This window comes from Rhinopithecus bieti, unplaced genomic scaffold (assembly GCF_001698545.2).
Source record: "Rhinopithecus bieti isolate Rb0 unplaced genomic scaffold, ASM169854v2 scaffold_5497, whole genome shotgun sequence".
NCBI classification, from domain to species: domain Eukaryota; kingdom Metazoa; phylum Chordata; class Mammalia; order Primates; family Cercopithecidae; genus Rhinopithecus; species Rhinopithecus bieti.
The window spans coordinates 1,222,744-1,240,866 of record NW_016805006.1 but is presented as its reverse complement, the minus strand read 5'-3'; the positions used below and the strand labels follow the sequence as shown (position 1 = coordinate 1,240,866).

The window sequence follows — 18,123 nt, the reverse complement described above, 5'->3', positions numbered from 1 at the left end:
AAAAAAAAAAAAAAAATTTGTAATTTTTTCATACAATGGAAATCTATATAGCAATAGGAATAAAACTACGATTCCATGCAACAACATGAATTAATTTCATAAGCATAGTAATGTGTGAAAGAAGCCATTCCCAAGGGTACATATTGTGGGAACCCGTTTACATTAGAATGAACAAGTAGAACTTAAAGTAATAGAAATCAGGATTGTAGTTATGAGTTGGGATTATGACTGAAAAGAGATGTAGCAGGACCTTCTGAGTATCTGTAATATTCTGTTTCTTGATGTCTCTTGGTTCAGAGGTGTATTAACATTTCAAATTCATATTATACATATACTTAGGATGTACGTATTTTTTCTATGTTTGTTACCTTTTGATAAAGTTTGCTAAAAAAAAATATCATTTGCAGACCACAAACATCCATTTAATCAGTATCTATAGGGAAAAGTGGGGATGTGAATGTGTACTCTTGTCCTAATAATGCAGCATTATAAAGCAGTATTTTTATTGTCTTTGGTATTTGAATTTTCTATATTATAGTTAGATAGTCTGTGAAAAGTCATCAGAAGTTTAGAAGTAAGTTTGATTCTGAGGGCAAGGAAACCTTCATTTGCTTTTAGAAATTCTCTAAAACACTTCTACAGCTCTCCCAGAACTTGTATAGCCTTTTCTGTGTATATATTATTGTCTTAGCTGTTGTAATTTCCTTTTGCCTTAGATTGAGTTGTGAGATTCTAAACTTGTACTACCCCCACCCCTTTTTTGGTTTGGTATGTAATTTGCATATTTTCACCATGCGAAAGCTATTTTCTATGGTTGGAAAAGATTTTTTTTCCTACAGTGTGAACAAATCATTCTTTGTTCTCCTTATTGTGCCTCCAAACTGGTACGTCCGGTTTATGCCCCAAACAACAAAAGTCTGTCATCAGAAATTAAAATGCCAGTAAGAACAAAGGCAGAGACCATGAGGAGCTCTTGGAGAGGCTTTCTCCCTGTTCGCTCCTCTCCCCAAGTTACCACAGTTGCCAGGAAGCTGGAATACTGCTTGGTACTCGCCTTCCTCGTAGTTCTACTCTTGTATTTATTGCTATTGTTGGTTTAAAAGTGAACTTACAATTTAGTATACTTCTTTTCAGGATCTATAAAATCCTTATCTTTGAGATTCCTTGCCCTTTTTAATGAGGTCTTTTCTTAAAACCTAAAAAATCACTCTTGACAGGCACTTATGTGAAGGCAAAATTATCAGTGAACATAATGTATAAAATTATTATTCAGAAAGATAGTTAAAGCAGAATCTGTAAAGACTAACCATCCTCTGTGTGTCCTTTCTGAAATGTATGCATCATATCTGTAAAAACTTTGTTAACACTGTTTCTGTTCTGAAATGGTACTCTAATGTAGAATTCCCAGACTATATGGAGAGTTCTCTCCTCGAGGAAGTTTGACATTTTGTGATTCACATAGGATGGTTTAGAATTATGTTTCTAATTTCAGTAGGTTGTACAATCTTGATTTTAATATATTCAGAAATATCTATAAATGTGACACAGTGTTTCCTCTGCTCCCCCAAACCCCCACCCCCGAGTTATAATTAAACACAGATCCTAGGACCTTAGAGGTAATGAAAAATGGAGAGTGAATGTGGGGATGCATTTTATAATCAGTCCAAATGTTTTTTCTCCCCCTCACCTGTTGCCTTATGTGTAAGGAGGGATTTAAGATAGAAGCTTGGAATGGGGCATTTAGGTTTGTTTTCAAAGCTGTTTTGCTGAAAAGTATTGTGTATTCAGGTTTCAAAATGTTTTTTGATGTCAAATTATGTATTATGTATATGTCAAAATGTGTATTAAATACAGTGATAGCAAACTTTTATCATATTGTGAGTATGCTAAGACAGATTTGTTTTATTCTTTTTTTTGAATAATTGAGTATAGCAGCTCATTTAAATATGGTTACACTTCTTTAACATAAAGATTTTATTTGATAGGACCAAAAGCTAAATACTAGAACTCTGGCATATAGTATAGAGTGGTGGATTTTGTTTTAGAATACTGTCATTTATTGTAAGTGTAAAATGAGAAGTATTTTTCATTACTTGAAATATAATTCAATGTAAGTTCTGTGGTATTACTTTAAAATATATTGTTTATTTTATTAATAGAAATAGCACATATATTGGGTAACACTTATCTGTTACAATAATTTATTTTTAAAATGTAAATGGCTTGGCAGTGTTTTTATTCTTTTGGCTATTGTTAAAATTTTAAAAGGTAGGTGGAAATAGCCAATAAGAAATCTATAATATAATTAGATTACATTAGTGTTACACCTTTTAGCATACATATACTTAAAATAAAAAAGACTAATTTTTAGATTTCAGAGGATGTGTGGTACTACATTGCAGGCAAGTTAAACAAATAACCTTTTAAGACTTTTTCTAAATTTTAAATTTTGTTCTATAATAATAAAATGTGGACGATAATAGCCATGGTTTTTCTTCTGAAAATTAAAAGTTACAAAGGAATTTATAGAGTAAATAAGTTCTTATAGTTTGGTATAATGCATTTATAGCTTTCATATGTTTCATTGGTGATAGGTGGTGCTATTGTTGCACAGTTAGTCCTCGCATTCTTCACATCTGCATCCCAAGTGCTACAGAAGGATTTCTTGCTAATAAATAATTTGTAGTAATTATCATAAGCAAAATGAATGTGATGGTTATTTAGGCATTATCACAACTTAACATTTATAAGAAATAAAAATATTTATAGTTTGCAGCTCTTAAATTCAGATAGAAGATGAAAATCTAAAAAAGTAGTTACTCTAAAAGAGAGCTCTGTAGATTTATAGTAATATTGTAAGATTTATATAATTCTAATTTTATAATGTATACATCTTTGATATTTTAAACTGCTTGTATGGCAGGCCTATTTTTAAAAAAATACCATCAGTATGTTTCCTCTGTTGAATTTATATCTTTATTACGTTGGTTGTAAGTTCTTTTGTATCTGAACTAGTTTTATAATGTTTGCCATTTTCTCTGATATTGCGTATTTCATCAAACACTAGGCAATTATGAAAATGGTTTGAGAACTACAGTACCATGTAGAGTAATTTAATCTGTCTCTCTCCCTTCCCCATCTCCCCCAAAGATAAACTCAGAGTTCTGTCAGTTGAGATGGAAATAGGAAAGCTATTCTTAACTATAATTTAATCTGCTCAGTGCTTCAATCAGCAGTTTGAAAAGCAGTTGTTTTCACACTTGACACATGTTACCATACCCCTTTACCTTTTGTTCTTCTTTTAAAAAATTTGTATCCCCACAAAATGTCCTGAACATACCCTTTATCTTTTGAATAGAATAAATGACTCAAAGTGCTTGGATATTCATAGTGTTTGAGCTATGTTTATATTTTGTGTATGATAAAATGATGACTTTTAAAAGTTGTATATATATAGAATTTTTTGTTCACAGAATATTGAAATTAGAAGTATCCTGGGGGCTTTTTTAGCAGCTTTTCCTTTTCATTTTATGATTGTGAAAGAATATAGGCTTATTGAGGTTACATGATTTACTCAATGTTAACAGACAATTAGTTGCCTAACCATAACTATACCTAAATTATTCACATTTCACTTAAGTGAATATGTATTGCTTTTTCTCATTTACAACATATTTGTTAAAGTTGCTACAATATTTAAGGTGAGATTTTCAGAGTAGTATTACAGTTTTGTTCTCAAAAGAGAAGGCAGTTGTGCAGGAACTGTACAGATTTCTAATGGTTTAATAAGATAAAAAATACAGAGTTCCAGAACAGACCCTTTTTTTCTGTTCATATCAAGTGTGTGCTCTTACAGTTTTCTAAAATTACTTGCAGTAATGTGACCAACAATCGTGTATGAGCAACAATAAATGTGTGTGGGTGTATGTATATATATTTCAGACAAAATATTGTTGTAAAATTTAAAAGATCTTGTTTTTGTATAATGCTGTTATGACCTTCATTTTCCCACTGAAATATTTTCTTTCTTCTCTCATGCAGATCAGTGGGGAAGCACAAGAGCTCTTCTCTGTTCGACATGGCCCAATTCGAGCGGCTAGAATCTTGCCTGCTCCACAGTTTGGTGAGTGTAGTCCTTAAGAAGAAAATCATTCAGAAAAGAGTTTCTCTTTTGTTGGTCTTGGACTACAGACAGCAACAATGATAACTAAAGTCTGTTTTCCTCCAAGTGTCCATTCCCCTTCCCCACCTCCCCCAAAGATAAACTTAGTTCTGTCAGTTGAGATGGAAATAGGTAATCTTAACCAATTCAATATGGCCATTCACTTTCTGCTGTGGTTTTGATTTATCTTCATCCTCTTTGATCTTGATTTAGCCTCTGCCTTTGCTGGCTCTTTCTTGAAGTCCTTTTCTCTCTTGGTTTTCATGGCATCCTTCTTCCCATATCCCTTCCTGGCTGACTGTGCCGCCTTTGTTATGTTTCTGGCTTAGCTTTCTTCTGTGGGTATTCCTCAAGTCTCTGCTGTTCTCCTGCCTTTGCCCTCCTTCTCAGTTATACTTAATGCCGTGGAGAGCTTGGTTATCACTTTTATCTGGGTTGTAGATGACTCTGCTGTCTGCATCTACAGCTATGTCAGAAGTGGAGTTTTGGGCTTTTAAGCTTGCAATTCTGCTTTAATAGAGACTACCTCTTAATGTTGTGTTTAAATAGTATATATGTTTTGTATTTATTAAAAAAATTCAAATATGTGTTTGTATTAAACCTAACTCCTGACTTCTTAATACTTTGAGTTTTCCAAAGGTATTATTCTCTCATTACGTTTCCTGTGTTCACTCAAGAATATTTTTGCGTGTGCACTGAAAACATAATCATAATAATCATGTTTGGATACTTTAAAATCTTTTAAAAAAGAGGATATTAAGATATTTTAATTGTATTATATTTTAAAAGTTACCTGAAGTGAAAAAAATCTTATAAGACTTCTTGTAGCAGCTAATTCTCTAAATTTGTGAGAAAGATGTTTTCGAAAACTTACGACATTGTGATTGTGTGTAAATAATATAGGGATTAATTTAGCAACTAAATCTGCCTAAATGAAATGAGGAGGGTGGAGGAAACAAGGCAACAGTGTCTTGCAGTCACGTGTAGATTTTCTCCCTTGCTGTTCAACTCTATGGCATATTCTGATTTCAGCTCTTAACTGTCTGTTTCTTTCTCACACAGTTGATCGTGCTCTTTCTCGCTCTCTCATGCTGTGTCACTCTCTCTTTTGTTCTGTTTTTTGTTGCATTTGTAATTTGGTGAAATATTTTGACAATGAAGATTCTAGACCATCCTTTTCTAGAAGATTTTTGGAATAGCCAGGTTTCTCTTTGGATGGTTGGAATCAAGGAGGACTTTATTACTAAAGAACTCTGCTCTGTTTCTTTGTGGGTAATTCACAGATGCAGACTTTTCCCTCTTCATGTTATTTGTGAAGTTATTTTGTTTATGAGTATTATCAATGTTCATCTTTTCTCAACTTTTAAGGCAGAAATATGTCATGAAAATATCTAATTAATATTGCTAATATTTTCTTTAGAAGTAGATTTAATTTACTTTCCTTTTAAAAAAAAGATTTCTTCCTTTACTATAATGTACTTATTTAAAATATATTGTTAGATTTAAAATATAATTTTACATGGGTAAGTTTTCTGTTATGAGTTAAGCAAATTACTTGTGTAGCTTTTATTGTATTTGATTAATTTTTTAGATTTTTAAAAAAGACTAGTCAAGTGCAGTAGTGAGAAGGGGGGAAAAAGTAGAACAAGAAGTTCCATCCGTAACTGACTGTAAACAATCGAGAACTCACTACCTTTGGAGCAGCCTTTTAGATTTTTTCCCCCAAAGTCATACGTGCAAATGATCACACAAAACTTGTAATGGAAAAGAGTAATACCCACTTTTCTCTTTTACCCATTTTGCTTTAATTCGTTATGGTGGAATATGTAGCTTTCTGGAAAAGGATGTGTGGGAGATATTGTCTGTCTTTATTCTTCCTTCACTCTTGATTGATTATTTGGCTGGATAACAAATACATGTTTATAAGAAAGTTACTTCAGAATTTCAAAGGCATTGGTGTAACATTATGTTGAAGAGTCTAAGGCCATTTTGATACCTTTTTCTTTGTGGCTTGTTTTACTTTCTGGAAATTTATACAATGTTGGCTTTGTTCCCGATGTTCTGAAACTTTGCAGCCTTGTGTCTTGATTCACACATTTTCTTGGACCCTTTTATTTTGAAAATGCAAGTCTCGTATTTTGACGAAATGGCTTCAATTTTTGTTGTTGATTTCTTCCATTAAGTTTTCATTGTTCACTCTTTCTATAACTTGTATTATCTGGATGTTAAATCCTTTGTACTGGTTAATTTTTAAAAATTAATTTCTTATTCTTTTTTTGAGATAGTTCCAGTGTGGCTTACTAATACTTCTCTTGAATAATTATTTTCTGCTGTTATGTTTTTCTTATCCTATACCTCTCATATCTAATACCTTCCTCCCTTCTTTCTTCTTTGCCTCCCTTTCTTCTTTCTTGGTATACTTTACATATGAATAGGTAGCAAATAGAATCCAATGACATATAAAAATAATTATACATCAGGACAAAGTAAGATTTATTCCAGGAATACAATGTTGGCTAACATTTGAAAATTAATGAGCTGGGCTTGGTGGCTCATGCCTGTAATCCCAGCACTTTGGGAGGCCGAGGCAGGTGGATCATGAAGTCAGGAGTTCGAGACCAGCATGGCCAACGTAGTGAAACCTCGTCTCTACTGAAAATACAGAAAATTAGCCGAACATGGTGGCTGGCGCCTGTAATCCCCGCTACTCGGGAGGGTGAAGCAGGAGAATTGTTTGAACTCAGGAGGCGGAGGTTGTAGTGGGCTGAGATAGCGCCATTGCATTCCAGTCAGGGTGACAGTGTGAGACTCCATCTCAAAAGCAAATAGAATCCAATGACATATAAAAATAATTATACATCAGGACAAAGTAAGATTTATTCCAGGAATACAATGTTGGCTAACATTTGAAAATTAATGAGCTGGGCTTGGTGGCTCATGCCTGTAATCCCAGCACTTTGGGAGGCCGAGGCAGGTGGATCATGAAGTCAGGAGTTCGAGACCAGCATGGCCAACGTAGTGAAACCTCGTCTCTACTGAAAATACAGAAAATTAGCCGAACATGGTGGCTGGCGCCTGTAATCCCCGCTACTCGGGAGGGTGAAGCAGGAGAATTGTTTGAACTCAGGAGGCGGAGGTTGTAGTGGGCGGGGATAGCCCCTTTGCATTCCAGTCGGGGGGAAAGGGTGAAACCCCATTCCAAAAAAAAAAAAAAAAAAAAAAAGAAAATCCATGTAATATACTGTATTAGAGTGAAGAAGAAAACCTGTATGATCATCTCAATAGAAGTAGGAAAAAAACTTTGCCAAATCCCTCTCAGTAGCCATTTATGATAAAACAAACAAACAAACAAACAAAAAAAACCCAAAAAAACATTTTAGCAAACTAGGAATAGAAAAAAGTTCTGAATATGATAAAAGTTATCTATTTTAAAAATGTATACCAAGCGTTGTACTCAATGTTGGTATATTGAATGCTTTCTTGCTGAGTTCAGGATGACTTCTGTCACCACTTCTATTTATTGTCGTTCCTAGCCATTACAATAAGGCAAGACAAACAAAAAAGGCATAAAGATTAGAAAGAAGGATATGAAAGTGTCTTTATTCATCGATAACATGATTGTGTACATAGAAAATGCAATAGAACCAACAAATGGTTAGAATTAATCAGTGAATTTAGCAGAGCTGCTGCATACAAGGTTCTGTAAATTCTTTGTGAACTGAATCCCTTCCTGTGCATTTTTCTAGCATCACGTTCTGCCATCTTTACCCTGTCCCCCTCACTAGTCATTACAACAACATTTCCTTGTGGTAGTTGTACTGAATTTCTTTTATTTCCTCAAAAGATCCATCCTCCTGCTTTCCGGTCTGCATTTGTTATTTCCTCTTCTAGAATACTCATGTCCTTCTAATCCTTCTTGCTCCTTATCCACTGTCAGTAGTGCGTGCTCCCATAGGACTTAATGTTCTTCAATTGTTCATTTGCCTCTTGTTTGCTACATTTGCAGACTGTTTTTATGTATTCAGTGTCTCACAGAGTGCTTTATACAAGGTATTAATAAATACTTGCTGAATGTTGCTGGATTGTATAATACTTTGCAAGTTAAGACCTGGAAGAAAAAGTGAGTTCCCTTTCTAAAGGTATTTCTGTAGAAAGTCTGTCCCCTAACTAAAAGTGAGAAACTGAAGGATTTGGATGTCCTCGTATCCCACAGAAGACCATCTTTGTATTTAATGGGCATTTACTCATGTCAACATAGCTTATGCATCCCTGCTTCTTCATGGCCACTATCAATAATAATTGATTATTTTCTTAATGAACCTAGATCTGCCTTAGGATTTTTTTCAATACAATATTCCAGAAAGCTATGAATAATTAATTGGTATTATCTCAGATAAAAACTGTTACTAATTATCTTTCAAATCTGTCCTTCTAGGACTTAATTCCAAGTAATAAATTTTTCTTATTCATTACTTTAAGTAGGCATTTTGGCTTTTAGTACCTCACTTTTGTAATAAAATGTATCAGAATGTATATTTTAATATAGAAGTAAAAAAGAGACTTTCACTTCCTTTAATATGTTTTTAATTTCTTTCTTTTTTTTTTTGGGATGGAGTTTCACTTTTGTTGCCCAGGCTGGAGTGCAATGGTGCAGTCTTGACTCACCACAACCTCTGTCTTCTGGGTTCAAGTGATTCTCCTGCTTCAGCCTCCCGATTAGTTGGGATTACAGGCTTGTACCACCACGCCCGGCTAGTTTTTGTAATTTTAGTAGAGACAGGGTTTCTCCATATTTGTCAGGCTAGTCTCGAACTCCTGACCTCAGGTGATCCACTCGCCTTGGCCTCCCAAAGTGCTGGGATTACAGGCATAAGCCACTGCGCCCAGCCTGTTTTTAATTTCTTAAAGTAAGGACCATGTAATTCTAACCACCGACAATATTGATTATTTAAAAAAATCAAGTAATACTGAAATGTGGGAAATGAAAATTTATGTGAGTCTATGTTAGCAAAGGTAAACCTGACTGCTTCTTCCTTTTCATCCTCAGATATTGAGTGTGTACTGAAGGCCCATATTAACAGTATATATTTCTAGTTTTTTTCCCCTTAACTATTCACACATGCATAACACTAACTTATATAATTATGCCCCAGGACTGATTCAGGTTCTTTATATGTATTACATGTATTGGCTGAAGGGTATGTGTGTGTGTGTGTGTGTGTGTGTGTGTGTGTGTATAATATTTTTCATAACGATATCTAGTGAACATTGTTTTATTTCAGAACTTAGGTATTTATTTCATTATTGCTAAAAATTATGTAACATTGATATTGTATGGGCATTTTTATTGTTTTTTCCCTATTGGTTATGTTATTATTTCCATATATGTACATTTAAAAAAAATACAAGGAATTTTTTTTAAGGATAACTCCTAATGGGGAATTGCTCAAAGGATCTGTATATTTCTTTCTTTCTTTTTTTCTTTTTTTTGAGACAGAGTCTCACTCTGTTGCCCAGGCTGGAGTGCAGTGGCGCGATCTCAGCTCACTGCAAGCTCCACCTCCCAGGTTCACGCCATTCTCCTGCCTCAGCCTCCCAAGTAGCTGGGACTAAAGGCACCCGCCACCACACCCGGCTAATTTTTTGTATTTTTTAGTAGAGACGGGGTTTCACCATGTTAGCCAGGATGGTCTTGATCTCCTGACTGCATGATCCACCCATCTTGGCCTTGTGTATTTCAATTTTGATGCATGCTGTAAAATTTCCTCTTAGAGAGAATCTACCAACATTTATACATGAGAATCCCATTTCTCCTTATTCTCTCCTATACTGGCTATTATGAATCTCTTCAATCGTTGCCTGTCTGGATGGCAGAAAATCCTATTCATATGTAACTTAAAAATTTTTATTTTTGGAGACAGTCTCACTTTGTGGCCCGGGCTGGAATGCAGTGGTGTGATCCTAGCTCACTGAAGCCTGAAACTCCTAGGCTCAAGCAATCCTCCCACCACAGCCTCCTGAATAGCTAGGACTACAGGCACGCGTCAACATGCCTGGCTAATTTTTAAATTTTTTGTAGAGATGAGGTCCTGCCATGTTGCCCAGGCTAGTCTTGAACCCCTGGCCTCAAACAATTCTCCCATCTCAGCCTCCCAGTGCTGGGATTATAGATGTGACCCACTGTACCCATATATAATTTTTTGATCCTTGATTACTAGGGAGGATAGAAAATCCTCCTATTTTTGCTATTTATATTAATTAATATCATACTTGTTTATATTCTTTCTCATTGATTTGAGCCCTTTACTAGGTTATTATTAATCTTTAGTTTCATACTAAGAAAATCCTTCTCTATTTTACTATGCCTAACTTTAAATCATGACTTTTCTTGAAAGTTTAATTAAAATTTTATTTTGTTATTGTTATTTGTCTTCTGAATTAATTAATTAATTAATTAATTTAGAGACAGAGTCTCGCTCTGTCACCCAGGCTGGGGTTCAGTGGCGCGATCTCCACTCACCGCAGGCTCTGCCTTCTGGGTTCTCACCATTCTCCTGCCTCAGCCTCCTGAGTAGCTGGGACTACAGGCGCCCACCACCACGCCGAGCTAACTTTTTGTATTTTTAGTAGAGACAGGGTTTCACCTTGTTAGCCAGGATGGTCTCGATCTCTTGACCTTGTGATATGCCTGCCTCGGCCTCCCAAAGTGCTGGGATTAGAGACGTGAGCCACCGCGCCCAGGCTTGTCTTCTTATTTTATTACATTTGCCATATTGTTCATGGTCAGGAAGTAGTTCTTCTTTGCCAGTCTGTGATTTTCATAGATTTTGCACAAAATTTCTGTTTTATTATGGAGTTTCTCTTACTATAATGTTATCTTTTGGGAATGACAGGAACTGTGTTTTTCTAATATTTGCATTCTATGCAGTGACTTGCATAATAATATGTGCCATCGAAGGGGTACCCCATAATGAATTTATTCAATATTTTATAGAGAATAATCTAGAATGCTACTTTTTATACAGTATTGTTCCTAAATTATCAATTTATGATCAAATGATGTATTTTATTTATTTTATTTTGAGACAGGGTCTGTCTCTCTCTTGCCCAAGCTGGAGTCCAGTGGCACAATCATTTCTCACTGCAGCCCTTGGCCTCCTGGGCTCAAGTGATCCTCCTGCCTTGGCCTCCCAAAGCACTGGGATTACAGTGTGAGTCACCACACCTGACCTTTTTTTTTTATTTCTCTGGGATAGAATTTTGCTTTGTTGCCCAAACTGGAGAACAATGGCACAGTCATGGCTCACTTCAGTCTTGACCTCCTGAGCTCAAGTGATCCTGGCTAATTATGGAGTCTCTTTCTGTCGCCCAGGCTGTAGTGGAATGGTGTGGTCGTAGATGGGGTCCCACTGTGATGCACCAGCTGGTCTTGAACCACTGGCCTCAGGTGATCCTCCTGCTTTGGCCTCCCAAAGTACAAGGACTACGGGTGTAAGCCTCCGTGCCTGGCCTGATGCTGTTTTTTACATTAATAGAGTTTATAACTCATAAGAATTATAGTAGTCTTGTGCATATTCTGTTTCTTCCTGCTCCTGGAGAAAGATAATCATTTTAGCCTTAGCCTTGAATAATTTCTTAGAAATGCAGATGTAAATTTTAAAATACACACACACACACACACACACACACACACACACACACACACACACACAGAGTCTGTTCAGCCAAAACACTAGCAAGCCTCCAAAAGTAGGCCAACTGACATTTGTTTATATTCCTTACCAGTCTATTGCAAAGATGAGGAAACAGGCTTATTGACATTTTAAATGGCTAAACTACGAGATTTAGGGCTTCTCTAATGTTTTCTGCTCTAATTACTACTCAGTTTGCCTTGTGTATTGTGTATTTTTAAAAATAACACCTCGTCGTTATTATTGAGGTCTTACTGCTTGTGATCTTTTAGGTTTTTGCAATATTTTGCTAAGCCTGTGATATGATTCAGGTAAATTGTAACTTGAGAACATATGTTGTGTTCATCTTAAGTTTCTTTAATGATTTTGGTGAGAGAACAGTGTTTCTAGGGGAGAATGTCTGCTTTAGAGGTGCTGTTTTTTAGTTTGGTGATTTCATGGTTTTAGGTATAAGAAATTGATTTCAGAGGATTCTCAGTTTATACCTAGCTGAACCCTGTAATTAGGGCATTTTTCTATAAGAGCTATAGAGGGAAATGTAATGAACAGAAAAGAGAGGTGAATTAAGCGAGCTATATAATGCTTGATACTTTTCAGATAACATTTTAGGTTGATTGTATACATTGTTACTACTTTTCCACTATTCCTCAGGGTGAGTACCATTATCCTAATTCACAGGTGAGGAGACTTAATGCTCAAAGAAATTGACATTTGGTAAATGGTGAAACTGAAACTTGTAATATCAATTGTTATTTGGTTATATAGCATAAAGTATAAAAAAGAAAAAGTATTTCAAAACCCTGTTCCCTGAAGATACCCTGTTAATCTCTTGTTTTATATCATTTAAGCCTCTTTATACACACATTCCATGTACATGATGTGTTTTAAAAATTGGGATTACTATGTAATATATTTTGTAGCCTTTTATTAATTTAACATTATTAGTTGAGCATTTTCCTGATAGTAGATATTCTCCTTTAATAAGCTTTTCAATAACTGCATAACTTTTCATCATGTGGATTTGTGATTACTTATTTAAGCAACCTTAACATTTGTTTTCATTTTTCTCCTATTTTTTCAATTTAAAAAATTGATACAAATATTTTGCATGTTATGCGGTACTTGTATTTCTTAGGTGTACAGAATGTGTAATGATCAAGTTAGGGTATTTTAGGTATCCATCACCTGAAGTATTTATCATTTCTATGTGCTGCTGGTAACATTTCAAGTTCTTTCTTCTAGCTACTTTGAAATAGATAGTACATTGTGGCTAACTGTAGTCATCCTACTCTGCTATTGAATATTGAGGCTTACTTGTTCTAACTCAGCGGCCCCAACCTTTTTGACACCAGGGACTGGTTTTGTGGAAGCCAGTTTTTCCATGGATGGGGGGCTTGGCTAGGGGGATTATTTCGGGATGAAACTGTTCCACCTCAGATCATCAGACATTAGTTAGATTCTCATAAGGAGTACACAACCTAGATCCCCTACATGCACAGTTTGTAATGGGGTTGGTGCTCCTGTGAGAATCTAATGCCACCGCTGATCTGACAGGAGGTGGAGCACAGACCATAATGCTTGCTCTCCTAATGCTCACCCACATGCCATGAACTGGTACCAGTCTGCGGCCCAGGAGTTGGGGACCTCTGTTCTAACTGTGTGTTTGTACCCATTAACCAACCTCTCTTTATCCACCCCCCTTCCATCCACACATTCTTCCCAGGCTCTGGTATGTATCATCCTATTCTCTATCTCCATGAAATCAGTTTCTTTAGCTTCCACATGTGAGTGAGAACATGTGATATCTGAATTTCTGTGCCTGGCTTATTTCACTTAATGTGATTACCTCCAGTTCCATCCCTGTGCTGCAGTGACATGATTTTATTATTTTTTATGGCCACATAGTGTTTCACTCTGTATATATACCACATTTTCTTTATTTATTCATCCATGGATGGACACTTAGGTTGATTCCATATCTTTGCTGCTGTGAATAGTGCTGCGATAAACATATGAGTGCAGGTTATACAGATTTCTTTTCCTTTGGATAAATACCAGGTAATGGGGATTGCTGGATCATATGATAGTTCTATTTTTAAATTTTTGAGGAACCTCCATATTGTTTTCCACAGTGGTTATATCAGTTTACATTCCCACCAACTGCATATAAGAGTTCCCTTCTTGGCCAGGCGTGGTGGCTCATGCCTGTAATCCCGGCACTTTGGGAGGCTGAGGCAGGCGGATCACGAGGTCAAGAGATCAAGACAATCCTGGCCAACATGGTGTAACCCCATTTCTACTAAAAATACAAAAATTAGCTGGGCGCATTGGCGCGCGCCTGTAGTTCCAGCTACTCGGGAGGCTGAGGCAGTGGAATCCCTTGAACCCGGGAGGTGGATTTTGCAATGAGCCAAGATCGCACTACTACACTCCAGCCTGGTGACAGAGTGAGACTCTGTCTCAAGAAAACAAAAAAAGGAGTTCCCTTCTATTTTATTTAGTTTGCCCTGATCTTTATTCTTTCTTTTATTCTGCTAATTTTAAGTTTGGTTTGTTCTTGGCTCATTGCAACCTCCGCCTTCTGGTTCAAACGATTTTTCTGCCTCAGCCTCCTGAGTAGCTGGGATTACAGGTGCCCACCACCACACCCGGCTAATTTTTGTATTTTTTGGTAGAGATGGAGTTTTGCCATGTTGGCCAGGCTGGTCTCAAACTCCTGACCTCAGGTAATTCACCTGCCTCGGCTTCCCAAAGTGCTGGGGTTACAAGCGTGAGCCACCGTGCCTGGCTGCTTTTCTAGTTTCTTGAGGTGCGTCATTAGGTTGCTTATTTGAAAGTTTTCTACTTTTTTGATGTGTTTATTGCTATAAACTTCTCTTTTAGCACGGCTTTAGTTGTATCCCAAATGGTTTTGGTATGATGTGTTTCCATTTAATTTGTTTCAAGAAATATTTTGATTTCTCTCATAATTTCTTCATTGACACAATGGTTGTTCAGGAGTATCCTGTGTAATTTCTATGCATTTGTATAGTTTATAAAATTCATCTTCATGTTGATACTTAGTTTTATTCCACTGTAGTCTGAGAAGATTTTTTAAATTTTTTTAATTTTATTTATTTATTTATTTTGACACAGAGTCTCCCTATTTTGCCCAGACTGGAGTGCAGTGGCACGATCTCGGCTCACTGCAACCTCTGCCTCCTGGGTTCAATCAATTCTCCTGCTTTAGCCTCCTGAGTAGCTGGGACTATAGGCACATGCCACCACACACGGCTAATTTTTGTATTTTTAGTAGAGATGGGATTTTGCCATGTTGGCCAGGCTGGAAGATTTCAGTTTCTAAAAATTTGTTGAAACTTATTTTGTGGCCTAATGTATCGTCTGTCATGGAGAATGTTCTATGTGTTGATAAAAATGTATAACCAGCCTGGCGACATAGCAAGTCCCCATCTCTATTAAAAAAAAAAATTCGCAGAATGTATATTCTGTAGTTGTTGGGTAGAATGTTCTATACATGCCTGTTAGGTCTGTTGGATCTGAAGTCCAGTTTAAATCCAATGTTTCATTGTTGATTTTCTGTCTGAATGATCTGTTTAATGCTGAGAGTGGGGAGTTGAAGCCCCCTACTATTACTATATTTCAGTTTATCGTTCTCTTTAGATCTACTAATATTTGCTTTATGAATCTGGATGTTCCAGTGTTGGGTGCATATATATTTAGAATTTTTATATTCTCTTGTTGGATTGACTCCTTTATCATTAATAGTGCCTTTTTTTTTTTTTGTACTGTTTTGTTTTGTTTCATTTTATTTTTAAAGATAAGGTCTCACTGTCTTACCTGGGCTAAAGTGCAGAGGAATGATTGTAGCTCACTGCCACCTTGAGCTCCTAAGCTGAAGCAGTCCTTCCACCACAGCCTCCTGAGTAGCTGGGAGTACAGGTGGGCACCATCATGCCTGGCTAATTTTTAAAAAATATTGTAGAGATGACGGTTTCTCTGTGTTGCCCAGGCTGGTCTTGAACTTCTGGCTTAAAGTGATTCTCCCACGTTGGCCTCCCAAAACACTGGGATTACAGGTGTGGCCACCATGCCCAGCCAAATTCTGTTTTATCTGATATCAGTATAGCTAGTCTTGCTCACTTTTAGTTTCTATTTGGATGGAGTACCTTTTTTCCATCCCTTTACTTTGAGCCTATATATGTCTGTAGGTGAAGTGCATTTCTTGTAACCATCAAAGTTGGATCATGTTTCTTTTATACATTCAACCAGTCTCTGTCTTTTAAGCAGATACTTTAATCAATTTACATTTAAGGTTATTATTGATATGTGAGATTTTTGTTACTGCCATATAATTTGTTTTCTGTTTGGTTTGTATAGTCTTTGTTCCTTTCTCTTCCTTATTTGTGTGTTTGGTTTATCAGTGAGTTTTATACTTTTGTGCGTTTTCATGATGGGGGTATATGTTATTCTTTCGCTTTCATGTTTAGGACTCCTTTGAGCATCTCTTGTAGGCCTAGTCTAGTGGTGATGAATTCCCCCAGCTTTTGCTTATCTTGGAAAGACTTTATTTCTCCTTCATTCATGAAGGATAATATTGCTGGATATAGTATCCTTGGGTGACAGGTTTTTTTTTGTTTTTTGTTTTTAAATTTTAGCACTTGCAATATGTCATTCAATTCTCTCCAGGCCTGTGGCTTTCTTCTGAGAAATCCACTGTTGGTTTGATGAGAGCTCCTTTATAGATTACTAAAATGCTTTCACTTGCTACCCTTAATATCTTCTCTTTTGCTTGGCTATAGTTTGACTATAAAGTGCCATGGAAGAAGACCTTTTTACATTATATCTGCGGATTTTTGGACCTCTTATTTGTGAAAGTCTAGGTCTTTCTCTTGCTAGACTTGGGAAATTTTCATCTAACATTTTGTTAAATAGGTTTTCTAACCCTTTCATTCTATCTTCATCCTTGTGGATACCAGCATTTCAAATATTTGGTCACTTTATGTTGTCCCAAATGTCACAAAGGCTTTGCTCATTCTTTTTCATCCTTTTGTCTTTATTTTTGCCTGACTGGATTATTTCAAAAGAACTGTCTTCAAGTTCTGAGATTCTTCCTTCTGCTTGATCTTATCTATTGTTGCTTTTGAATATATTTTGCATTTTATTCATAGAATTCTTATGTTCTAGAATTTCTGTTTTGTTCTTTTTAAAAATACCTATCTCTTTTGTGAATGTCTCAGTCATTCCTGAATTGTTTTCCTATTTTCTGCATTATTTTTCAGAACTCTGTTGTATCTCATTGAGCTTCTTTAAAATCAGTATTTTGAATTGTTTCTCTGGGATTTTATGAATTTTTTTTATTATTATACTTTAAGTTCTAGGGTACATGTGCACAAAGTGCAGGTTTGTTGCATATGTGTACATGTGCCATGTTGGTTTGCTGCACCCATTAACTTATCATTTACATTAGATATTTCTCCTAATGCTATCTCTCCCCCATCCCCCCACCCCATGACAGGCCCTGGTGTGTGATGTTCCCCACCCTGTGTCCACGTGTTCTCATTGTTCAATTCCCACCTATGAGTGAGAACGTGGCGGTGTTTGGTTTTCTGTCCTTGCAATAGTTTGCTCAGAATGATGGTTTCCAGCTTCATCCGTGTCCCTAGAAAGGACATGAACTCATCCTTTTTATGGCTGCATACTATTCCATGGTATATATGTACCACATTTTCTTAATCCAGTCTATCATTGATTGACATTTGGGTTGGTTCCATGTATTTGCTATTGTGAATAGTGCTGCAATAAACATACGTGTGCACGTGTCTTTATGGCAGCATGATTTATAATCCTTGGGGTATGTACCCAGTAATGGGATGGCAGGGTCAAATGGTATTTCTAGTTCTGGATCCTTGAGGAATTGCCACACTGTCTTCCACAATGGTTGAACCAGTTTACACTCCCACCAACAGTGTAAATGCATTCCTATTTCTCCACATCTTCTCCAGCATCTGTTGTTTTCTGACTTTTTAGTGATTGCCATTGTAACTGGTGTGAGATGGTATCTCATTGTGGTTTTGATTTGCATTTCTCTGATCACCAGTGATGATGAGCATTTTTTCATGCATCTGTTGGCTGCATAAATGTCTTCTTTTGAAAAGTGTCTGTTCATATCCTTTGCCCACTTTTTGATGGGGTTGTTTGATTTTTTTTTGTAAACTTGTTTAAGTTCTTTGTAGATTCTAGATATTAACCCTTTGTCAGATGGGTAGATTG

General features: G+C 36.2%; 1 protein-coding gene across 1 annotated transcript in view; it reads left to right on the top strand.

Annotated features, from left to right (window-relative positions):
- Positions 1-18,123, top strand: part of BCAS3 (BCAS3 microtubule associated cell migration factor) — a 749,063-nt gene that overhangs the window by 69,558 nt on the left and 661,382 nt on the right. Inside the window, exon 6 of the mRNA XM_017870817.1 lies at positions 4,042-4,123. Within this exon, the coding sequence (XP_017726306.1) occupies positions 4,042-4,123 (82 nt within the window). The remainder of the gene's footprint in view (positions 1-4,041; positions 4,124-18,123) is intronic.